Source organism: Geotrypetes seraphini, chromosome 3, assembly GCF_902459505.1.
Source record: "Geotrypetes seraphini chromosome 3, aGeoSer1.1, whole genome shotgun sequence".
NCBI classification, from domain to species: Eukaryota; Metazoa; Chordata; class Amphibia; order Gymnophiona; family Dermophiidae; genus Geotrypetes; species Geotrypetes seraphini.
In genome coordinates, this window is record NC_047086.1 from 339,521,463 (window position 1) to 339,547,753 (window position 26,291).

A 26,291-nucleotide genomic window follows, 5' to 3' on the forward strand; every position below is an offset into this window, starting at 1 on the left:
CTACGATGATACCCAGATCCTTTTCTTGGGCACTAATCCCCATGGTGTACCCTAGCAGCCGGTAACTGTGATTCAGGTTATTCTTCCCAATGTGAATCACTTTGCATTTGTCCATACTAAATTTCATCTGCGACACTGGGTTCAGAGACACTATCTAAAAACTAACCTGAATGTCAGCTAATGCAGTGCTCCCCAATTCTCTCCTAAAGGCATATCTAGTTAGCCAGGTTTTCAGGATTACCATAATGAACATAGATGAAATAAATTTTGTATCTGTGTTGGAGATCTATCAAATGCAGATTCATTGTTAATGCATAAGGCCTGACTAGTTAGGCATGCTGCCAGGAAAAAGTTGAGAATCACTGAATTAATGTGTTGCTAGTTGCAAAATTTCTATCTACAATTGCATTTGTTATGGTCTCGCATTTTGGTGTGCAAGAACATTTTGTAGTTATACATGTAATGTCATTTCTTTAAAAAAAAAAAAAAAAAAAACCCCTACTGAATAAACAATTCCGTACTCTGCAGATTTGACTATAGTCTTCATATCATTTCTTATATATACTTCAAATTTCTGACAGGTTTTTCACAAATTTTTAGGAAGCTGACAGCTTAAAAATAAACGGGCACAGGAGGAAAATCAGAAATTATTGAGGTTAACTATTTGTTTGTAATACCCCTTCTTTCAATCACACGCATAAAAACCTTATTCCTCCCAATCAGATGTTTAAACTCATTCACTATTTATTTTCCCCCAAAACAACTTTCATTTATTGTTAATTTTCTCAGAACATTTTCTTCACTTACAAATTTCAGTTCTTTTCTCGTCTCAGCATTTACCATTTGTGACTTCATAAATCTCACACCATCACAGCATTGTAACTCATTAAGGCCCCCCACCCCTGCTATCAAGCTACATTAGGGATTTTTTTTTATTGCAGGCCGCTGCAGTAAAAGCTCAAATGCAGCTTGATAAAAGGGGCCTACCCCCTCCCTTTTTACAAAGCCATGTTTGGCTTTTTTATCACTGGCCACAGCGGTATTAGCTCCGACGCTCATAGGAATTCTGTGAGCATCAGAGCTAATACCGCTGCAACTAGTGATTAAAAAGCCCAATGCAACTTTGTAAAAGGAGCCCTAAATTTGTTAGTGAAGAAAATATTTGAACAGAGAGTTTATAGGGAAATAATGTTCTCGGAAAATTAATAATAAATGAAAGTTGTTTTTTGGGAAAAATAAACAGTGAAGATTGGGAAGAATAAGGTTTTTATGCCTGTGATTGAAAGAAGGGGTATTACAAACGAATAACCCCAATAATTTCTGAGGCTTTTCCTCCTTCCATTTTTTAGCTATCGGCTTCCTGAAAATATTTGTGGAAAACCTGTAAAAAATGTGAAAAAAATATGATCAAATCTGTGGAATAATTATTTTGTTTTGGTTTTTGGTGTTTTTTTTGTTTTGTTTTGTTTTTTTTTTTTTAAAGAAATGATGTTTAATTGACCACTGACCTGATTGTGGTTAGTAGTTTGTGTAAATGTAATGTGTCATTGGGTTTGAGACTTTTCTAATAGTTAGGGGTTTTTTTTTTCTATCAATCGCTCATGTGTACGTAGAACTGTACCATAGAATAAACCTAGCCTGATCTATTGTTTTACAGACTGAGCCAATCAAAATCCTGGTGACTGGAGCTGCTGGTCAGATTGCTTACTCCCTACTCTATAGCATTGCCAAGGGTGATGTATTTGGAAAAGATCAGGTAATGTATGTCTGTGTGTTAAGTTATTTTGAAAGGCATCCAGATTAAATATGTACTAAGTCGTCTATTAAATCCTTGCAAGTCTTCTCCTTGCCTTGCTGAAATAATTTTCACGTTGCCTTTTCCCATGTGTTATTCAGATTTGTCTTACATAATTGTAAGTCATGATCATCAGGGATGGGAAAATAAATTTTAACAACTTGGCCACCAGTTGGTGATTTTAGGACATAGGTCAATATTTTTTTTTTCTGTTTTAAATTTATTTTTTCCTTAGGTTGCTTTTAGTGGTGTATAATGTGTTTTTCTCTCCCATTCCTTGGGATTCAGCTTAGTTTTCCTTTTTTCTTTCTTGCTATCTTCTTGTGCAACCCTTTATCTTTTTTTTTTTTCTTCTCTTTGTCTCTCTCTGGGTCCAAACCTACAATGGAAGATGTCTCCTCTTGAGTTTAGATTGTAGCTGGTGCATTGGTGGTCCATAATTTTCTTACCCTAATTGTAAAACTTCTGTTACAGTGAAACAGGGGTCAATTATTTTCAGTCTTATCAGATAACAGTATGTTTTCAGTAGCTCCTTAGTTTGTAACATAGTAACATAGTAGATGACGGCAGATAAAGACCCGAATGGTCCATCCAGTCTGCCCAACCTGATTCAATTTAAAATTTTTTTTTTTTTTTTTTTCTTCTTCTTAGCTATTTCTGGGCGAGAATCCAAAGCTTTACCCGGTACTGTGCTTGGGTTCCAACTGCCGAAATCTCTGTTAAGACTTACTCCAGCCCATCTACACCCTCCCAGCCATTGAAGCCCTCCCCTGCCCATCCTCCTCCAAACAGCCATACACAGACACAGACCATACAAGTCTGCCCAGTAACTGGCCTAGTTCAATCTTTAATATTATTTTCTGATTCTAAATCTTCTGTGTTCATCCCACGCTTCTTTGAACTCAGTCACAGTTTTACTCTCCACCACCTCTCTCGGGAGCGCATTCCAGGCATCCACCACCCTCTCCGTAAAGTAGAATTTCCTAACATTGCCCCTGAATCTACCACCCCTCAACCTCAAATTATGTCCTCTGGTTTTACCATTTTCCTTTCTCTGGAAAAGATTTTGTTCTACGTTAATACCCTTTAAGTATTTGAACGTCTGAATCATATCTCCCCTGTCTCTCCTTTCCTCTAGGGTATACATATTCAGGGCTTCCAGTCTCTCCTCATATGTCTTCTGGTGCAAGCCTCCTATCATTTTCGTCGCCCTCCTCTGGACCGTCTCAAGTCTTCTTACGTCTTTCGCCAGATACGGTCTCCAAAACTGAACACAATACTCCAAGTGGGGCCTCACCAATGACCTGTACAGGGGCATCAACACCTTCTTTCTTCTACTGACTACGCCTCTCTTTATACAGCCCAGAATCCTTCTGGCAGCAGCCACTGCCTTGTCACACTGTTTTTTCGCCTTTAGATCTTCGGACACTATCACCCCAAGGTCCCTCTCCCCGTCCGTGCATATCAGCTTCTCTCCTCCCAGCATATACGGTTCCTTCCTATTATTAATCCCCAAATGCATTACTCTGCATTTCTTTGCATTGAATTTTAGTTGCCAGGCATTAGACCATTCCTCTAACTTTTGCAGATCCTTTTTCATATTTTCCACTCCCTCTTCGGTGTCTACTCTGTTACAAATCTTGGTATCATCTGCAAAAAGGCACACTTTTCCTTCTAACCCTTCAGCAATGTCACTTACATACATATTGAACAGGATTGGCCCCAGCACCGAACCCTGAGGGACTCCACTAGTCACCTTTCCTTCCTTCGAGTGACTTCCATTAACCACCACCCTCTGGCGTCTGTCCGACAGCCAGTTTCTGACCCAGTTCACCACTTTGGGTCCTAACTTCAGCCCTTCAAGTTTGTTCAACAGCCTCCTATGAGGAACTGTATCAAAGGCTTTGCTGAAATCCAAATAAATTACATCTAGCATATGTCCTCGATCCAGCTCTCTGGTCACCCAATCAAAAAATTCAATCAGGTTCGTTTGGCACGATTTACCTTTTGTAAAGCCATGTTGCCTCGGATCCTGTAACCCATTAGATTCAAGGAAATACACTATCCTTTCTTTCAGCAACACTTCCATTATTTTTCCAACAACTGAAGTGAGGCTCACCGGCCTGTAGTTTCCTGCTTCATCCCTGTGACCACTTTTATGAATAGGGACCACATCCGCTCTCCTCCAATCCCCAGGAATCACTCCCGTCTCCAGAGATTTGTTGAACAAGTCTTTAATAGGACTCGCCAGAACCTCTCTGAGTTCCCTTAGTATCCTGGGATGGATCCCATCTGGTCCCATCGCTTTGTCCACCTTCAGTTTTTCAAGTTGCTCATAAACACCCTCCTCCGTGAACGGCGCAGAATCTACTCCATTTTCTCGTGTAACTTTGCCGGACAATCTCGGTCCTTCTCCAGGATTTTCTTCTGTGAACACAGAACAGAAGTATTTGTTTAGCACATTTGCTTTCTCCTCATCACTCTCCACATATTTGTTCCCAGCATCTTTTAGCCTAGCAATTCCATTTTTTATCTTCCTCCTTTCACTAATATATCTGAAAAAATTTTTATCTCCCTTTTTTACATTTTTAGCCATTTGTTCTTCCGCCTGTGCCTTCGCCAAACGTATCTCTCTCTTGGCTTCTTTCAGTTTCACCCTGTAGTCTTTTCTGCTCTCCTCTTCTTGGGTTTTTTTATATTTCATGAACGCCAACTCTTTCGCCTTTATTTTCTCAGCCACTAGGCTTCCTTTTTCTTTTGTTTTTATTGATTTTCTTCACATAAAGGTCCGTAGCCATTTTTATCACTCCTTTCAGCTTAGACCACTGTCTTTCCACTTCTCTTATGTCCTCCCATCCTAACAGCTCTTTCTTCAGGTACTTTCCCATTGCATTAAAGTCCGTACGTTTGAAATCTAGGACTTTAAGTATCGTGCGGCCGCTCTCCACTTTAGCCGTTATATCAAACCAAACCGTTTGATGATCGCTACTACCCAGGTGAGCACCCACTCGAACATTATAGATACTCTCTCCATTTGTGAGGACCAGATCCAATATCGCTTTTTCCCTTGTGGGTTCCGTCACCATTTGTCTGAGCAGAGCCTCTTGAAAGGCATCCACAATCTCCCTACTTCTTTCCGATTCCGCAGACGGAACATTCCAGTCCGCATCCGGCAGGTTGAAATCTCCCAACAGCAGAACCTCCTCTTTCCTTCCAAACTTTTGGATATCCACAATCAGATCCTTATCAATTTGCTGCGATTGAGTCGGAGGTCTGTAGACTACACCCACGTAGATAGAAGTTCCATCTTCTCTTTTCAGAGCAATCCATATCGCTTCTTCCTCTCCCCAGGTCCCTTGCATTTCGGTCGCTTGGATATTGATCTTTACATAGAGAGCTACTCCTCCACCTTTATGACCATCTCTGTCCTTCCTAAATTATATTTAAACATCTAAGCAAATATTGTTTGGCTGCTCTATTTGACTTGAATACATACCATGTTTCCCCAAAATTAAGACCTACCCTGAAAATAAGCCGTAGCATGATTTTTGGGGTAGGTCTTAATATAAGCTCTCTCTCCCTCCCATTCCTTGTGCAGCAGAACCCTTGCAGCTTCTATCCCTCCCTTCCTCCCATCCCCCCATGTGGCATCTTTCTATCTGTTCCTCCCATCTAAACTGCGAGACAGAAATAAATACATTATAACAAACCGGCAGCATCGGCAGCAATATAGACAGGCTACTTTATGGCCTGGGCGGTTCCTCTTCCACATCGCTGATGACATCAGCAACGCAGCAGAGGAACAGCCCAGGCCATGAAGCAGCCCGTCTAAATTGCTGCCAGTTTGTTATATGGTATTTATTTCTGTCTCGCGGTTCAAATGGGAGGGAGAGAGATTGGTCGGTGGGGGGATAAAAAGATGCTAAATGGGGGGATGGGAGGAAGGGAGGGATAGAAGCTGCAAGGATTCTGCTGCACAAGGGATGGGAGGGAGGAATAGAAAGATTCTGCACAAGGATGGGTGAGAGGGAGGAGAGATGCTGCACATGTGGGGGAGAGAAAGGAAATAGGAATTATTGGAGTGGAGGAGAGGAAGGGAGAGATGATCATTACATTAAAAAAATAAGACATCCCCGAAAATAGGACCTAGTGCCTTTTTTGGACCCAAAATTAATATGACAGTGTCTTATTTTCGGAGAAACACGGTAGAAGGCTGTCTTCAGGAGCTGGTCATTTCTGAAATTAAACAGCAGAGTAGAAACTGTAGAAAAAATACCCCTTTGATTTTTCTTAAAATAAGAGTAATAGGAGCCCATTTACTGTGACTGAAAATATAATATAAGGTAATGCTGCGTTTTTTAGTAAGGATCTCTAGAGCAATTAGCAGCTGCAGAATGCAGTCAGAGGGCACATTGTGGAGTAGTGAAAGAAGTGATATGGAAGATGGAGGTGCCTTTCTAAATGCTTGTTCTAAGCTGCTGTCGCTCAGTTCACTGAAAGTACAGATGGTGATGTTGGCTTGTTTTCGGGTTGGCTTCTGAATAGTTTAGTGGTGCACCCAGATGTAGTGTGCTTTCTCAAAGATGTGGGTCAATTGGACATGGCACCCTCAATGGCAGGCACAGAGTGGAGCCTTAACTTAGTGCTGCAGACCCTTCAGAAGGCTCAATCTGAATCTTTTCGTGCAGCCACTTTGAAAGATCTCACCTTGGAGCGGTGTTCTTGGTGGGCTTTACTTCTGCCAGGCATAAGTTGTAGGCTCTTTTTTGTAAGGATCTCTTTCTTTGTTTCTTGGAGGTGGGGGTTACTCTGCACAGTGCCATCATTTTTGCCTAATGGTTTTCACTTGAACCAACCTCTCTTTTTGTCAGTCTTCAGCGAGGATGATTGTCCAGACAACTTTGGGCAGCTGCATCTTTCAGATGTCCATAGGACTCTACAGAGGTGTTTATGCATTATGAATAAGTTTTGACGTTCCAGTCACCTGTTTGTGTTGTTTGGAGGACTGTCTTAAGGGCATAGTGGCCTCCAAAGCCTCTCTAGCTTGATGAATTCGGGAAGCTATTTTGTCTGTGTACTTATTAGCGGGTAAAGCAGCCCTGCAAGCGTTGCAGGCACATTCTACTACAGCTCTTGCCACTTGGGTGGAATTGCAAGCATTTACTCTGAATGAGATTTGTAGGGTGACCACTTGGTCATCCTTGCTTACTTTCGCTAAACATTATCAGGTGGCTGTTGCAGCGGGCAGCAAGGTCATCCTGGGAGCAATGGTGCTCTCGGCGGCAGTGTCATCTTCCCTCCCTAGTTGAGGACTGCTTTGCTACATCTCGCCCATCTGGATTCATCTGCTGCTGGTGACTGGGAAATTAAAATTGGATCTTACCTGATAATTTTCTTTTCCTTAGCCACAGCAGGCAATTCTGGATTCCATCCTGTTGCTACTAAACTGCTGCTTGTTGATCTTTATTGTGCGCTGTTATTTGTTCAGTTCATTTTTGTCTCCATCACAGGTTTCAAAAACGTTGTATTCAGTAGGGTAATTGCATGGAGGCGACAAAATTGTCTAGAGGACAGAGTCAAAGGGCGTTAGTGCCGCTTTGTTTATTCTCCTGCTTTGAAAGAGTGATACTGAAGAGCCAGGGAACACGCTAGCCTATATCTACAAGCAATTTTCAGTGCTTTCTATCTCTGCCTTCTGGTAGCTGGATATAACCTATCCATCTGGATTCGTCTTGTTGTGACTAAGGGAAAGAAAATTATCAGGTAAGACCTAATTTTACCTTCTTCGCCCCCCCCCCCCCCCCCATGTGCTTTACATAAAGAGATGCCCCAAGCTAAAGTGAGCTACATATTTTGACAAGTGTTTTGGCATAAAAAATAAAAGCTGCCTTTAAAAATTTATGCCAAATGTATTAAAAATGATCTACCTTTAGCACTGTTCTTGATACATTCAAATGGCTGGTGTCCTTGTCACTAGTATATGGGGGTTAAATTGTGTCTCTGGAAGTTCAGGCCGGCATGGATGGCTTTTAAGTCGGTCCTTTTCAATTTTTTGGAGCAGTAGCATAGCAAATGACAAGTTTTGACTGGGTATGAAATATTGTGGCCTGTCCACTTCCTCCCCAGGTCACTTAAATTATATATCTGAGCTGGCAGGGATCTCCAAGACCTACCCAATAGCACCCAGAACTCTGGTGCCCAACTCAGCAGTAAGTAGCAGCTCCCTAAACCACTGGCACCCATGCATATACCTAAAACTGGGGAAGATCATGAGCAGCTTCCATGCTTTGACTGGATTACAAATACACGTGTGAGGACAGCGTGTTGATTTTCACGTTTGGATTCTTTGGTATCGCATGGTTGCAACTGTCTAAAGATAAGTTCTTGTGGAACTTTTTTCTTATATTTTTAGGGGGGGGGGTTGTGTGTATGCTACTATACTGTATTTGCCTTGATAATTTTTGAATGTAGTTTTACGTGACCAGTGGGGGTAAACTCAGGTTTTCTTCAGTGGGCCCTTTGAGCCCTTGAGTTTTTTTGTGTTTGTTTTTTTACTGGGCTCCTCTCCCGGTCAGAGGAGCCTATGATTTAACTTTTGGAGCCCTTTGTGGCTTATTGTTCTAGCTGAGCTTGTTGTCTCCGCTAGACAGTTCTGAGGCTCATTTTGTAATTTAAACAGCTCCTGTTCCCATATATAATCTCAGCTAAACATTATTCTGTCAAGTTAGGGTTTACATTAAGTAGCTGATTTTGATGGCAACACCGTTTTTTGTACACTTAAAAGTGAACATGAGAGGGTGCCAGCGTCAGTGGCTCAGGGACCTGCTGAAGAGTTCTGGATGCCTTTGGGTAGGTCTTCAGCTGGTGGGGCATAGAGATCCCTGCCAACTAATACAGGAGTGCACCACTGCTAAGTGGGCCTGAGCCCATCCCTGAGTATGCTGCTGTCTTTTGGAGGCATAGCTGGTCAGTCAGGCTTTCAGGATTACTATAAGAGGTTTGCATGCGGTGGATATCCAGTATACAATATGTAGCTTTCTCATGCATTTTCATTGTGATAATCCTGAAAACCTGACTGGCTAGATGAGAAGCACTATTTTAGGAGACGGTCTTTATCCCCTTTCCTTAGCTGTGCTGCTGAGGACTTTTGTACACTAAGAATCCGTTTGAATCTTCTTCTCTGTATTTCAGGCCAGATTCTATGTTTAAATCATTTTTATTAGAAGCAGGACTCGGCAATAAACAACAGAAACAATGCATCTAGAAATATGACATGTTCTACAGACCAACTGCAAACCAACCCCAAACCCACCTCCCTCCCACCCCTAAAGCAGCAGCGGCAACTAAACTAGACAAAGAAAATAACGTGGGGAAGAAAAACAAGTGATTAAAGGAACAACATTAGGAGTCCCAAAGTTGGCGTTGAACATATGGTGTAAATGTGATACTAAAGGGCTGACAACATTGACGGAACAACTGTCCCGCTCTGGAAGTCAAGTCAGCAATGTCTCTCTTCTCCAGCAACATTTGTTGTAGCATCAAAGATCTCCACTGAGAAATGGTAGGAGGCTGGGATGAAAGCCACTGTGTCGGTATACATTTCCGTCCCAACAACACAGTCTTCCGAAGAAAAGCTGAACATCCCGGTCGCGGAGGATGGAAACGAATCTGTAGAGTAAAAAGAAAACTCGGATGCAGTCACCAGGAGCAGTCCCAGAGATGCGCTACAGATGACACCAGTTGGACCCAGAAGCGAGATATGAGCGGGCAAGTCGGGCCAGGTTTTAAACAGCAGTAACTCATAATGTAAGAGGCCCATTGTGAACAGAATGCTGCTGCTTTCTTATCCCCTTTTTCTGGCTTGTTTTTCAATTTCTACACTATTTTGTGTAATTTGTTTTAGCTTTACATTGCAATTTTGTAATATTTAACATTCTTCAAGGCACACATACATGCTCTTAAACTACAGCTGACAGATCTTAAGAGATCTAGTCACATGAATTTGCTGCTCCTTTGTGAAATTGCAGGTTGCAGCTATTCAGGTGTTATAGAGGGGGTATTTAAGAAATGCTATCTTGAATCATTTTTCAGTCCCTGTTGTTGGATTCTCCCCTCCCCCCCTTTTTTTTTTTTTTTTTTTGTGAAAATGAATCTGAGCTGTTTCATTAAATAACCTCACTGGTGCTTTCTGTCCTGTCTGCCATGACATTAGCAGCACATCCAGTTTCTAAAGCACAACTAGCTCAGCATTCTCTTAAGTGAGAAGGGAAGAGTGTCTTAAGTATTTCTTTTTACTTAAATGTGTTTCATAATAATTAGTACACTAGTCCAAGCAAGATGTTCAGTAATTAAGATGTTTTTTGTTTTTGTTTTTTGCTGGTGAGTTCTTACTGGAGGGAGAGGAAATGCTGACAGATATTCTGCAAGATCTGGCTAAGTATGAGCTTGTCTTGCTGTAGCACAGCAAAGGCCAACAAGCTGCAAAACAGCTGAATTTAAGATTTGTGTTATTTTAAGTACATGTCTTCCCTTCCCTGAAGGCACTTCTGCACGTCTTAATACAGCAGAGCTGAAGATCAGCTTGCTTTCATTATCTGTCAATTTTGCAGTAATTTTAAAAGGGGGAAATGATGGAAGAAACTGAAGATTTTTTTTCCCCCCTTTCATTTTCTTTCCATAACTCTCCCCTTAGTCCTCGGTACACATGCATCATGATTCCCACCACTGGGTGGTCTCCCCACACAACAGATAGGGCACTTGTGATAAGTGTCTGAAGAAATGTGCTCCATTTACCCCTGGTTCTCATTTTACTAATTTTTTTTAAGCTATGGTGTTTGACAAGATAGTTTCCTTCTTTTAGGCTTCAGCTCATCAGAACTGGCCTGTCTTGGTCACCATCACCATAAGTTCTCCCTTCACAACTACCCTGGATTTTTCTTACACAATTTTAATAACCTTCCTTTTTTTTTTTTTTTAAATATTTTTTATTCTTTTTTTAAATTCTTACATCAAGTGAAATACATGTAATACATTCAATTATGAAAAAACACTTGAAATTATTATTAAATGTTCTTACAATGTGAATTAAACCCTTTATCAAAATTTTATATCATATTAATATTACAATAGTTTTCCCTCCCTACCCCTTCTATATGTTCTATACATGTGTTATTATATCTGATCAATAGAATAATTTGTCAATGGTCCCCATATTTTATTAAATTTTTTAATATAACCTTGTTGTAATGCCAATACTTTTTCCATTTTATATATATGACAAATTGAATTCCACCAAAAAGTGTAATTCAATTTAGTGTAATCCTTCCAGTTCTGAGTAATTTGCTGTATAGCGACCCCTGTTAAAATTAATAAAAGTTTATTATTGTTAGCTGAAATCGGACTTTGTGTTCTCATTGCTGTTCCAAATAATATTGTATCATATGATAGTCCAACATGATTTTCTAATAAATTATTAATTTGGGGCCAAATTAATTTCCAAAAGGAATTAATGCAGGGACAAAAGAATAGTAAATGGTCCAATGTCCCCACTTCTATCCTACAATGCCAGCATCTATTAGATCTACTACTATCTAATTTTTGTAATCTCGTAGGGGTCCATAAAACTCTATGTAATATAAACAACCATGTTTGACTCATAGATGCTGATCTTGTAGTATGTATTCTCCAGGACCAATTTAATAACCTTCCTAAAGTTGAATGTTGCTCTGAGTCGGTTTCCCTAGTCTATTCTGATACCATGGTAAGGACTGCAAAATTTGGCTCTTTCATTACATTAACCAATTGCCAGAGGAAACTAGGGATCAAGCCAAAGAAGCAGTGGTTGAAAGGCCACTCTTTGATCTGCTGCTGCTGAGGAGGATGTTGGCATCGGGACAATACCATCACCCTATGTTTTCCTCATGCAGCAGAGGAGGAGGACACAGTTCAGTACATGCTGCCAGTGGCTTTCTCTGAGCCCCTAATGATCTGGGAGAGGAAATCAAGATTGCATTGGTAAGAGGAGAGAAGAATAAGAGCAATGTTTTGGAGGTAGTTCCAGGAGAACAGAGAATGGAAGGGGTGAGAGGCAGAAGAGTGAGTGGATTGGAGGATAGCAGAATGAGAGTGAGGAGATAAATGAATATTTAATGAAGAGAGCCAAATTAAGGGGATCAATGAGGGCTGTGTAAGGTATGAGTGAGAGAAGGAATCGGCATTAGTGTATGGATGACTCCCTTCTGAGCCACCTTCTTTCTTCTTGCCTTGCTCTACTTCCCTCTCCTTGTGATATTTCCTTTCTCTGCCATCATATTCCCTTTTCCTCTTCCTCTGTGCTTTGAGCCACTGGCTTTCCTCTCTCCACTGAAATCCCCTTCTCTTCCCTTACCCCATCTCCTCAAGTATTAAATAGAAATGTGTGTAAAAAAAAAGTCATCTTCTTATGAAGAAAAGTACAAATCTGTTCTATTTATTGAAATATGCCATTGCTGTAATGCAATTTTTTAACTTAGTACCACAGATTCTTGCAGCAGATTTTTCCAGAAACTGGAGCCTCTGCTGTGACTCTCATGGTTCATGAATCCCAGCCAGGATTCCCTCTGTAACTTAATACACGTGCAGTGCTAGCTATATCCAGTAGGTGTCATCATTAAACAGTAGTTGGACTTCCTCTTCCCACAGACACTTACAAATGCTGTACAGTGGTGCCTCGCATAACGAACGCCTCGCACAGCGAACGCTGCGCACAACGAACTTTATGTCTTGCTCCCTACAACGAACTTCGTTTCACACAACGAAGTCGCCCGAGCTGCATCCTTCCGCGCAGGCACTGCGCTTAACTGCCCTCTCTCCGCCTGGCTCCCTCTTGCCCTCCCGACTCCCCGACACGATCGGGGCAAAAAGGAGCCCAAGCCCTCTTGCCCCGCCGATTCCCCAACTCCCCGACAATATCGGGCCAGGAGGGAGCCCAAGTCCTCCTGGCCACGGCGACCCCCCTAACCCCACCCTGCACTACATTACGGGCAGGAGGGATCCCAGGCCCTCCTGCCCTCGACGCAAACCCCCCTCCCCCCAATGGCCGACCCCCACGACACCCCCACCCCCCTTCCCCGTACCTTTCTGTAGTTGGCCGGACAGACAGGAGCCAAACCCGCCTGTCCGGCAGGCAGCCAACGACGGAATGAGGCCGGATTGGCCCATCCGTCCCAAAGCTCCGCCTACTGGTGGGGCCTAAGGCGCCTGGGCCAATCAGAATAGGCCCGGGAGCCTTAGGTCCCTCCTGGGGGCGGGGCCTGAGGCACATGGGCCCAACCCGACCATGTGCCTCAGGCCCTGCCCCCAGGAGGGACCTAAGGCTCCCGGGCCTATTCTGATTGGCCCAGGCGCCTTAGGCCCCACCAGTAGGCGGAGCTTTGGGACGGATGGGCCAATCCGGCCTCATTCCGTCGTTGGCTGCCTGCCGGACAGGCGGGTTTGGCTCCCGTCTGTCCGGCCAACTACAGAAAGGTACGGGGAAGGGGGGTGGGGGGGTCGTGGGTCAGCTGGGGGGGCGGTCGGAGGTTCTTGGGGGGGGGCGGTCGTTGGGGGAGGGGGGTTTGCGTCGAGGGCAGGAGGGCCTGGGATCCCTCCTGCCCGTAATGTAGTGCGGGGTGGGGTTAGGGGGTCGCCGTGGCCAGGAGGATTTAGGCTCCCTCCTGGCCCGAACAACTAGGGGGGGGGTCGCCAGGGCCAGGAGGACTTACCGTAAGCACCGTAAGGAGGTAAGGAAGGAGATGTTAGGGCATGTAAAGTAAGGGCATGTAAACAGTACCCGGCGTATAAGACGACCCCCGACTTTGGGGAGGATTTTAAGGTACTGAAAAGTCGTCTTATACGCCGGCAAATACGGTATGTTTTTAGATGTATCTAAATAAAAATAATAACAAAAAATTTATCTTTTTTAATGTCATCTTAGCATATTTTATGCTACAGAACGAATTATTTTTTTTAACATGTATTGTTATGGGAAAACGCGTTTCACATAACGAACTTTTCGCATAACAAACTTGCTCCTGGAACCAATTAAGTTCGTTGTGTGAGGCACCACTGTATTTTGTAGCAGCCCTGGCTGATCAGGGGAACAAAGACTGGCCTGTTCTACCCTGATTTTCTCCATAGAAAGTGGATATTTGAGGCACAAAAGTGACAAGTCACACAGTGATAAAGCCAATCAACCAGCTGAGTCCCTAGCGCAGAAAGCTTTGGAAGTGGTTTTTGCATATCTTTGTGTATTCCTGCTAACTGTAATAGCTTTATTTATCCCAGGACAAGCAGGCAGCATATTCTTAACACATGGGTGACGTCACCGACGGAGCCCTCGGTACGGACCTTTTTAACTAGAAGTTTCTAGTTGGCCGCACCGCGCGTGCGCCTTCCCGCCCGACGGAGGAGTGCGTGGTCCCCAGTTTCTTCGTTTCCGCGGAGCGAAGAAGACGTGTGTGTTTTTTCAACGGCCGTTGAAACCACTTTTTGCCTTCCCGCTCGTGCTTTTTTCCATATATTTTTCTTCTTTTGCCTTCGGGTTTCTTTTTTCTTTGCTTTGTAAAAAAAAAAAAAAACTTTGCTTTTTTTCCCCTTTTTTTTTTTTCGATTTTGCCCCGGCGGGGCCTGTTGCCATTATACAGGCCTCGGGGTTCGATTTTGCGGAGGCCGTTTTCCCCTTCATGCCCCCGCAGGTCGGTTTTAAAAAGTGCCAGCGGTGTGCACGCCCGATCTCCCTCACTGACCCACACAATTGGTGTTTGCAGTGTTTGGGTCCGGAGCATCGGGCGGACTCCTGCACCCGCTGTGCCACTCTTCAAAAGAGAACCCTTAAAAACCGAAGAATTCAACAAACTCTTCTCTTCGGCACCGGGTCAGCGATGGACTCCTCGACATCGACAGCGGTACCACAGAAATCGGCACCGTCTACTTCGACACCGCCCGACCCCACATCGGCGTCTCTGGCGCCAGGTAAGCCGGCTAAGAAGCCTTCCTCTTCCCTCGAGCGCCCTCCAACTACGGTGGCGACGCCGACCTTGCCAGCATCGCACCGGTCCCGCAAACGCTCCGCCCCGATCTCGGTGAGTGCCTCGTCATCGGCCTCCTCATCGCCGGGGCGTGGAGCGGCATCTAAGGAACCGAAGAAAAAGAAAGCGGTTCCGATGCCACCCCTAGATGACCGTATCTCGGCCATCTTAAAGGTTCAACTCCAGGAACAGTTACAGCAACAACTCGAGCACCTGTTGCCCACTATCCTGACACCGCTCCTTCCGGTACCAGACCGGCCCGAGCCCCGTACCGAACCCCCGGTATCCACCCCTTCGGTACCTATCAACACCTCCATGCCGATTCTTTCGGCTGAGCAGCTTCATACCCATCCAGTGGTTCACTCCCATACCACATCGGATCCTCGGCACCAAGCAGTGCGTCATTCTTCCCGGGACCGGGATCGACGCCGGTCTTCCTCTCCTGGTACCGTTTCGGTGCGTTCTGGGAAATCTTTATCCAAGACCCGCCATACCGCACCTTCCACCCCGGTGTCTCGACACGCACCAGAGGTCCGGGACCCTGACTTATGGGAGGAATCCCCTCTCGGTACCGAGGAGGATCCCTCCTCATCTGATGAGGACCCGTCGGCACCCGATGCCACCTCCAAACCGGAGCAGTCCTCATTTTCTAAATTTCTGAGGGAGATGTCTGCAGCCCTGTCCCTTCCTTTAGAATCTGACTCAAAGAAGTCTCAAGCCTTCCTGGAGGCTTTAGATTTCGAACAACCTCCTAAAGAGTTCCTCAAGCTTCCCGTGCATGACATCCTACGGGAGACTTTTTACAAAAACTGGGAGAATCCCCTTACGGTACCGGGGGCCCCCCGTAAACTGGACAACCTCTATCGAGTCATCCCTATCCCAGGGTTCGACAAGTCTCAATTGCCCCATGAGTCCCTTCTTGTTGAATCCACCTTGAAAAAGACTCAGGGCTCCAGTGTCTATGCCTCTACCCCTCCTGGCAGAGAGGGTAAGACCATGGACAAGTTTGGCAAGAGGCTCTACCAGAATGCCATGCTGGCCAACAGGGCGAACAACTATTCCTTCCATTTGGTCCAACAGCTGTCTGCCCTCCAAAAGTACCTGCCGGAGCGCAAGGTCCCACTGTTCCAGCAGCACATCTCTGGCCTTCTTCAGTTGCGCAAGTTTATGGTCCGCTCGATATACGACTCATTCGAGCTCACCTCCCGTGCCTCTGCCATGGCCGTAGCCATGCGCCGCTTGGCCTGGCTGAGAGTCTCCGACCTGGACATCAACCACCAGGATCGTCTAGCCAATGCCCCCTGTCTCGGGGATGAACTTTTTGGAGAGTCACTGGATTCCACCACCCAGAAACTCTCCGCCCATGAAACAAGGTGGGACACCCTGATCAAACCAAAAAAGAAGGCTCCGCCTGCCCGCCCTTATCGACCTCAGTCATCTTATCAGCGCAGGTTCTCAGCCAGGCCACTCAATCCGCCTCCTCAACAACCTCGGCGGCCCCGTCAACAGCAGCACCATGCCCAGGCTCGTTCTCAGGCCACTCAACCCTCCAAGCCTCTTCAGCCTGCTAAGCAATCCCAGCCCTTTTGACTCTTCTCTCCAGGGCATAGCCAGTCATCCACCCTCGCTACCTCTTCCACAACCAATCGGAGGTCGTCTCACCATATTCTCCAGCCGTTGGGAGGTCATCACATCGGACCAGTGGGTCCTCAACATCATCCGCCACGGCTACTCTCTCAACTTCCAGACTCTTCCATCGGACAACCTTCCCGTAGAGTCTGCTTCACACTCATCTCAAACCCCCCTCCTCCTGAGGGAGGTTCAATCCCTCCTCCTTCTCAATGCCATCGAAGAAGTACCTCCAGATCAAAGGGGTCAGGGATTCTACTCCCGCTACTTCCTGGTACCCAAAAAGACGGGAGACCTCCGTCCCATTCTCGATCTCAGGGACCTCAACAAGTGTCTGGTCAAGGAGAAGTTCAGAATGCTCTCCCTTGCCACGCTCTACCCTCTTCTTTCTCAACACGACTGGCTATGTTCCCTGGACCTCAAAGAGGCCTACACTCACATCTCCATCAATCAGAATTCTCGCCGCTACCTGCGGTTCCAGGTGCTGCACCACCACTATCAGTACAAGGTGCTACCGTTCGGCCTCGCTTCCTCACCCAGGGTCTTCACCAAGTGCCTTATAGTGGTAGCGGCCTTCCTCAGGTCTCACAACCTCCAGGTGTTCCCCTACTTGGACGATTGGTTGGTGAAAGCACCTACGTCTCAACTTGTGCTACAGGCTACTCATCACACCATCTCTCTCCTCCACCTCCTGGGGTTCGAGATCAACTACCCCAAGTCGCATCTGCTTCCCACCCAGCGACTTCAATTCATTGGAGCAGTTCTGGACACCACACTAATGAGGGCTTTTCTCCCCTCCGATCGTCAGCGGACCCTGCTCCACCTCTGTCGTCAGGTGCTCATGCATCCCTCCATTCCTGCCCGACAGATGATGGTCCTCCTGGGTCACATGGCCTCGACGGTGCATGTCCTTCCTCTGGCACGTCTCCACCTTCGCACGCCTCAGTGGACTCTCGCCAACCAATGGTCACAGACTACGGATCTTCTTTCTCATCCCATCTCTGTGACATCATCTCTTCAGCAATCTCTCCAATGGTGGTTGAACTCCTCAAATCTTTCCAGGGGTCTACTTTTTCATCTACCCCCTCACTCTATGATCATCACCACGGATGCGTCCCCCTATGCGTGGGGAGCTCACCTAGGAGATCTACGCACCCAGGGACTTTGGACCCCACAGGAGCGTCGTCATCACATCAATTTCCTGGAACTCAGAGCCATGTTCTACGCCCTCAAGGCTTTCCAACATCTCCTCTGTCCTCAAGTCCTCCTCCTGTGCACAGACAATCAAGTCGCCATGTACTACATAAACAAGCAAGGCGGCACCGGATCTCGCCCCCTTTGTTTGGAGGCTCTGCGCATCTGGACCTGGGCCACGGACCGCAATCTCTTTCTCAGGGCGGTCTATATCCAGGGCGAACAGAACTCCCTGGCCGACAATCTCAGCCGCATCCTTCAACCTCACGAGTGAACGTTGGACCCTCCGACTCTGCTCTCCATCTTTGCTCGATGGGGCACTCCGCAGGTGGACCTCTTTGCAGCACCTCACAATCATCAACTGCCCCTCTTCTGTTCCAGACTCTTCTCTCCTCACCGTCTGGCCCCGGATGCATTCCTGCTCGATTGGAGGGATCGGTTCCTGTATGCCTTCCCTCCACTTCCTCTGATGTTGCGGACCTTGTCCAAACTCCGCAAGGACAACGCCACCATGATTCTCATCGCCCCTCGGTGGCCTCGCCAACACTGGTTCTCCCTCCTGCTCCAACTCAGCTCCAGGGAGCCCATTCCTCTTCCTGTGTTTCCTACTCTACTTACGCAGCGGCATCAGTCTCTACTGCATCCCAATCTGTCTTCGCTCCACCTGACAGCTTGGTTTCTCTCGGGCTGACCTCTCCAGAAAATCTATCTCAGCCGGTCCGCCTCATCTTGGACGCCTCCAGGAAACCGGCCACCCTCCAATGTTACCATCAGAAATGGACCAGATTCTCCTCGTGGTGTCTCCGGCATCATCAGGAACCCACCTCCTTAGCGGTGGAAACTGTATTGGAATATTTGCTCTCGCTGTCCAATGCTGGCCTCAAAACTACCTCCATCAGAGTCCACCTCAGTGCCATCACTGCGTTTCATGAGCCTATTCTCGGAAAACCCCTCACGGCTCATCCTCTGGTTTCCAGATTTATGAGAGGGCTCTTCAATATCAAGCCGCCTCTCAAGCCTCCTCCTGTCGTCTGGGACCTGAATGTGGTTCTCTCAGCACTCATGAAACCTCCATTTGAGCCTCTTGCCACAACTTCGCTCAGGCTCCTTACCTGGAAGGTGCTTTTCCTAATTGCCATCACCTCTGCCAGGAGGGTTAGCGAACTGCATGCACTGGTTGCCGACCCACCGTTCACTGTTTTTCACCATGACAAGGTTGTTCTGCGTACCCACCCTAAATTCCTTCCCAAGGTGGTCTCGGCTTTTCACCTCAACCAGTCCATTGTGCTGCCCGTCTTCTTCCCTAAGCCTCACTCGCACCCTGGGGAACAGGCGTTGCACACGCTGGACTGTAAGCGTGCCCTTGCTTACTACCTTGATCGTACCAGAGCTCACCGTACATCCCCTCAGCTATTTTTGTCTTTCGATCCCAACCGTTTGGGTCGTCCTGTCTCCAAATGGACACTTTCAAATTGGCTTGCTGCCTGTATTGCATTCTGCTATGCTCGGGCCGGTCTCTCACTGGAAGGTGCTGTCACGGCCCACAGAGTCCGAGCTATGGCTGCTTCTGTAGCTTTCCTCCGTTCCACGCCCATCGAGGAAATCTGCAAGGCTGCCACTTGGTCCTCAGTTCACACGTTCACTACTCACTACTGTCTGGATGCCTTTTCCAGACGGGATGGTCACTTCGGCAAATCGGTGTTACAGAATTTATTTTCATGATGGCCAACCATCCCCCCTCCCTCTTTGTTAGCTTGGAGGTCACCCATGTGTTAAGAATATGCTGCCTGCTTGTCCTGGGATAAAGCACAGTTACTTACCGTAACAGGTGTTATCCAGGGACAGCAGGCAGATATTCTTACGTCCCACCCACCTCCCCGGGTTGGCTTCTTAGCTGGCTTATCCTAACTGGGGACCACGCACTCCTCCGTCGGGCGGGAAGGCACTCGCGCACGCGCGGTGCGGCCAACTAGAAACTTCTAGTTAAAAAGGTCCGTACCGAGGGCTCCGTCGGTGACGTCACCCATGTGTTAAGAATATCTGCCTGCTGTCCCTGGATAACACCTGTTACGGTAAGTAACTGTGCTTTATATCCCGTCTGTTCAGTCCTTTTCAGTTCAAGACGGTATACAGTAGTGGCTAAGTACAAAGTGGATGTTATGAGAATAGGTATCGATACAAGTAAGTCGTTATTTTCTTCCGCAGTAGCAGTCAGACCTGATACTGGATTCCTTTATTTGGTGCACCTTCAGAGAAAGTTTCATTTATCTCATCTCTCCTAATTTGATTTTATTTGCACCTGCTTCAACATGCCTGATAAGAAGCCAGAATTTACATGTTCTCCAAGATGGGACCACCTACTCACTTAAGTGAGGCTATTGGGCACATCAATTCATGACCAGCATGGTACTGAGAAACTGCTCCCTACTGCCAGTGAAACCAGGATTGCCACAGCTACAGATTCAGGACCTGCTGTGAGGGGACTGACCATGCCAATGATGCAGAGTAGGTGGCAAATTGATTTATCTAATCTCTGCCCTCGGTGATGCATCAGCACAGTCTCATTGATCATCAAGATGCCAGTTTCCGTTGCGATGCCAAACCTTCTCCCACTTCTATATCAGTGCCATATAGGGAGCAAGAATCCCTGGTGCAAAGAAAACAATGGAGGAGGATCTGCTGCTTCTCCAGATTTCATTAGCACTGCAGAAGAAGTAGATCTTTTGTATGTTTTGTAATCATCGTAGAATCTTGCAGAATATAAATTTTTTAAATCAATCAATCAATCATAGCATTAATGGGAACTTTAAGACAAGAACATTCTGAGCTCATCAAAAAGCAAAGACTTCATCTCCAACTTTATCTACTTGTAGGGTTTGCTCAAGGGCTGGATCTCCTTCACAGCTCCATTCAGCAATCCAAGGGCTATGGAGGCAGTTCTGAACAGCAGCACTATGGCTTGGACAAGTCCAGCTTACCTTCATCTAAACTTCTTGTGGAGGCAGAAGTATTATCAAATAGTGACCTACGATCAACATCCAGTAGCTGGGAACCCAGCAGCCCCAGAAGAACATGTTCAAAACATCTCAAGAGGTCACCTGGTCTTCCCTTAGACCCATCACCACCAAAACCAGCTAGGATTTCACAACTGGAGGATACAGTTTACCCCAAGTTCCTTCAAAGAAAAAAGCTGCTGCCCATCGGGTCCAGGACCTGTATAATCCTCTATCTATACCCTTCAGGATCACACTCTAATTGTCCTCCAGGACTTACTAGGTAATGTTTTGATATGTTCAATTGAGTGCCAGAATTTTGCTACCCACCATTTTCAGATAACACAATTCATATATAATATCAATGAAAAGCTCCAAACCTTGTCACCTTGTTCAAGTTCATTTTGTTTGATATACCTCTTATCAGTATGCTGGCTGATCATTTAATACCCAGTATAGTTTGGTATAGATAGATAAATAAAAGTTGGAAAGCTTGGAGAAGTTACATTCTAGGATAGAATAGCAATAGATAAAATAGGAGCTGTCACAGATCACTGTTTTCCATCACTACTGTCCTGATTCTTTTCACATTTGAGTGATTTTGATGAATGTTCTCAAAATATGATTCGGATAGCACGTGATGCATAAGACATGGCTATCTCCACTAGACGGCATGGATGAAAGCCCCTCGGCATTGAGGGAAGATGTACAGGAGAAGATAATGGATACCCACTTCATGGGAGACAGTTTGTTCAATGACGAAGTAAAGAGAATTTTTCGGTTTTTTTTCTAAAAAGGATGAGCAACACCTTTATCACCCTAGCAGAGGATAATACAGAGCAGCCAAATTCCTAGTTTAAAAAAATAAATAAATTGTAAAATACTGCCCTAATAGGAGATCTCACTATAATACCTGGAGATACCTGTCATATAACAGAACTTCTTCAACCAAAGGCATAATCTCTTTTCCAAACAGTAGCAACAATCAAATTGAGATTTAAACAAAAAAACACTCAATGATCAACTTGATCCCAACAATCCAAATCAAATGATATACCTCAACCCCAAGTGCTGATTGGAGGGTCAGTTGTCGGTATTTCTTAAGCATGAAAAACATCATCATCAGACAAATGGATTAGCATGATTATCACTAGTCAAGAGATGACTTCCCAGACTCCCAACTTGCTTTCATACAAGATACGTGTATCTCATGAATGATGTCCCCTTACGGGGATAAGTTACTCTGGCATAAAGGGGCATATGCTTTATTCTCCTAATGCTGAGCTCAGCAACATTGTGCATTTATATTACTATAACATATTATATTTACCACAGGATATATAATAAGATTCAAATGCATGCAGAACACCATGTTATATAAATCAAATAAAACAAGTTTGTTATTCAATGAAAAATAACATCGGCTCATAGCTGGCATTAAATTTTCTGCCATTTAACAGCTAGCCCAGTGTTCCCAGGGGCCATCTTAAAGTGCCTAGTGCTTTGAAAAGACAGAAGGTCCAGAGGGTTTCTCCTCCCCTCCTCCTACTTCTACTTTCTACAAAAACACGTTTTAAGCTAATTCTTAGCCCCCACCAGTCACCATATTTTTCACTGCAGCTCAAAAACTTCCTCCCTCCTTTCCTCAGTCTCGATCAAAATATTTAACTGGTTTGTGTCTTTTTGCTATTTTTCCATTTAATATGTCAATTTAATACAGGTGAAATTACAATCAAAGGTCAGAGTCCTGACGTATTTCAACCAATCTTGCTTGTCTCCTTGATGAATTGTTTCTTTTAATGTATAACATTTTGCTTCTAAAATGTGCATAATTTGTGTAATTTTCGTATTGTGTTTGACATCCTAATTTGTTGTTTGTTTTTTTTTTGTTTTTTTTTGCCTTTTATGTGGAGATTTCTCTTCAGGCTTTTCTGCTGTATTCATATTTTGTATATTACTAGGGTAACTAAATAGATAATTGTTTGTGACTAAGCAGAAATATTTGCCATCTTTAAATGTTTTAATGTAGCTTTGTTTAAATGCAAAATGGATAGACAAAGGAGTTGCAATTTTGTTAGCTTTACCTGCTATAGAGAATGACATGGGGACAAATTTGTCCACATCCCTGCAGGAACTTAATTTCCATGTCTCGTCGCTGTGAATATTGTTGTTGTTCCTGCCCCATTCCTGTAAGCTCTGTCTTAACCACACAAGCCTTGAACACTTATGATTTTAAAGTGTTTGAGGCTTGTGCAGATATGAGGATGGAGCTTGCAGGAATGGGGCAGGAACAGGAAAAGAACTTGCGGGGATGGGAGGGAAAATGAGTTCCCACGGGGTTGGGGAAAAATATGTTCCCCGTGTCATTTTCTAACTTGCTGCTAAGCTGCTTAGAAATAACTTTACTAGTCCTGCTTTAAGATGTTTCCTGATATTTACTATTCTCCATCCCTAGAAGATCTGATGCTTGACAAATGCCCTTGGCTTCAGATTTTGGCTTGAAAGGCTTTCATAAAAAGCATACTTTAAAGTTAAAATCTCTCTTTCCTCAGAAACTGACTCTTCATCTGTTGGACATCACTCCCATGATGACTGTGTTGGAGGGAGTAGTGATGGAACTACAGGATTGTGCACTTCCACTACTGAAAGGTGATAATAGCGTTAACATTACACTTATCAATTTTGTAATGTTTGATTTGAAGGAGAAAATATGTATATAAAATTATAGATTCTGCTTTTACAAAATAATATAGGTAATGATGGCAGATAAAAACCACATCGCCTATCCACTCTGCCCATCTGTATTAACTGCTAATCTTTCCTCTCCTATTAGAGATCCTTTGTGCCTGTCCCATGCTTTCTCCAATTCAGATACAGTCCACATCTTCGCCACTTGTACTGGGAGGCTGTTCATGCATCAACCACCCTTTTCTGTAAAGAAGTATCTCTTTAGATTATTCTTGTCCGCTTTCACATTCATGCATTGCCCCTCCTTCCAGAGCTTCTTTTCAATTGAAAAAAGTCCTCCTGTGCATATATGCCTCGGAGTACTTAAGATAGAAACATGTATTGCCCTTCTCCCACTTTTCTTTCCCATAGTATACAATAATATGCAAAAATTCCCCTATTGTGTATGTCACATTGAAAGGGGGACACTGAATGGTTTCTCATCTTTTAATAAAATGTGACCAAAGGAAGCCCGAGTGTAACCACAAGTTTTTAACTTATTACTTCATTTATTCAAGGAATAAAATTATCCAACATATGCAGGCACAGTTCTGTGCCCTCATGCTGCACAAATGATGTCATGGGGTGAGGGGGAGAATATAAAATGAGCTCCTTTACCAGCTGGTATATCATCCTGGTCAAAATTTCTTTATTGTCTTGTTTTGTGTTGTTGACTAGAATCTAGAAGAGCTATTAAAAAAATAGATAAGAATCCATTAATTTAATGAAAGGTGTGTAGGATGACTTAGAATTTCATGGCTTCTGTACAAAAGACCTGATCTTAATCGAGCTATGGTTTCACACTTCTTGCGTCAGCTGGTATAATTAGGGCTATAGAGATAGCAACCAGAACCCTTTTGTAGATGGATACACACATTTCCTTGTCATCAACATCAGATGAATCCAGAGACTAGTGGGATTATGTCCCATCAACCAGCAGGTGGAGATAGAGAGCACTGAGTTATCCTCGGCTATATTGGATGCACAGCCTCCTGGCCAACCAGTATACTCTATCTCCAGCAGGCTGATGAATGGGTTCCTTACAGCTCCTGACTTTGTGCCTGAAGAGCATTCTCCTTTCCCATGTTGGGGGAAAAAAAAAGAGAAGCAGGCACAGTGGAATGGAGTACCGATTGGATCCAGCGGTTTACTCCATAAGAGGCTTGAGCTAGACATTTGTCTGCCTCTTTTGGTTAGCTGTCCTGGCTGGCTTGTGGGTGAGTATTGGTTGTTTTACCAATTCTGGTGGTTGGGGGCTCAGGGGCTTTGCGGTTGCCAGCTTCAGGGGCTGAGTTAGTTTGATGGAGCCTAGGTCCTGGTCCCAGCAAACTTCGTTCGGAGTGCTCAGCTGATTAGTTTTCAGGGGCGGACACCGGCGGGAACAGTTCTTTTACTTCCAGCATATTAGACTAAGGCAGGATTTTTGCCTCAAGAGGTGCGCGGCCATTTGATCTGTGAATTTTCGTGCCTTTGAATGTCTTTGATGTTTGGTGCGTGCAGGAGGGTTGATGGACGTAATCCCACTAGTCTCTGGATTCATCTGCTGTGACTAAAGGAAAGAAAATGATAAAGTAAAGACATAATTTTTCCTTGCTCTTATGCAATGGCTTAGTAAGGGAGGGAGGTCCATCCCAAGCACTGTCTTATTAGGGACATGGCACCTGTCGTCCTCGCCGCTTCCCTTCCCCCATACCTCTTACGTTTATGGCATGAGTAGCAACCCCCAACCTGCTGTCGCAACTGCGTTGGCTCTTCTTCTTACATCACTTCCTGGACCCGCACCTAAGAAGTGATGTCAGAGGGAGAGCCCACGCAGGCGCAACAGCAGATTGGGGGTTGCTGCTCGCTCCACGAATGTTACAGAGCTACGGGGGATGGAGTGGGGAGGGGTGCCTCTAACCCTTGCTACAACACTGCTCTTATGCACTTCATAACAATGCAGTGTTAGATGAGATTGGCAATATTTCCTTGCTACTGCATCAACTGTGAATGCCATGTTATCGAGAGAGGGATGTACCATCTTCTTCATTTGATATACTGCAAAGTCAATAAGTGGTTTATGATGAAATACAATCTAAAAAAAGGAGGTTAACAAGACATTAACAAGGGAAATACATAAGGAGAGAACAAAATATTATTCCAGGACAAGCAGTCAGCATATTCTCACGTGTTGGTGACGTCATTCACAGAGCCCCAGTATGGACAGCTTTAAAAGTGCATCGCCACTTTAAGAACTTGAGAGAGTTTGAACTGCCCGCACCACGCATTCGCGAGTGCCTTCCCACCCGATACCACTCGTGGCTCCTCAGTTCTTCATTTTCCACAGAGCTAAGAAGTCATGTTTTTTGAACATACGTTCAAATTTTGCCTTTGCTTTCCCGCTCACGCATATTTTTTAGTCGTATTTTTTTCTTCATCTTTTTAGATACATGTTTTATTTGAGTTAAAACAAACAAATAAGCGAAGACAACTTTTTTCCTTGCTGTTCTCACCTCACGAACTTTGCCCATCAAGGCCTCATCATTTTCCTCAGTCATTGAATTCGATTTGGCTGAGGCGGTTTTTCCATCGATGTCCCGGCCGCTAACTTGTTTCAAAAATTGTTGCAGGTGCCAACAGCAAATTTCTATCACTGACCCACATAGTTAGTGCTTACAGTCCTTGGCCCGGAACACCATGTTGAATCTTGTGCGTGGTGTTCTGCCCTGCAAAATTGTACCATTAAGAGTCGAAAGCTCCAACAGGAAAAGTTGTTCGGTATAGATATCAAGAAGACATCGGTCTTCAACATTGAAAAGCATTGATGTTGGACTGGAGGGCGGAGCTTATCTAAGATGGCGACTTGAAGCATACAGGGAGACGCTGGTGGCAGGAGAAACTTTTTTTTTTTTTTTTTTTTTTTTTTCT

The 26,291-nt window shown here is 44.8% G+C and overlaps 1 protein-coding gene across 1 annotated transcript in view; it reads left to right on the forward strand.

Moving 5' to 3' along the window:
- The window catches only part of MDH1 (malate dehydrogenase 1), an 82,566-nt gene that overhangs the window by 7,946 nt on the left and 48,329 nt on the right, over positions 1-26,291 (forward strand). The window contains exons 2-3 of the mRNA XM_033936044.1: positions 1,658-1,756; positions 23,210-23,306. Coding sequence (XP_033791935.1) covers positions 1,658-1,756; positions 23,210-23,306 — 196 coding nt within the window. The remainder of the gene's footprint in view (positions 1-1,657; positions 1,757-23,209; positions 23,307-26,291) is intronic.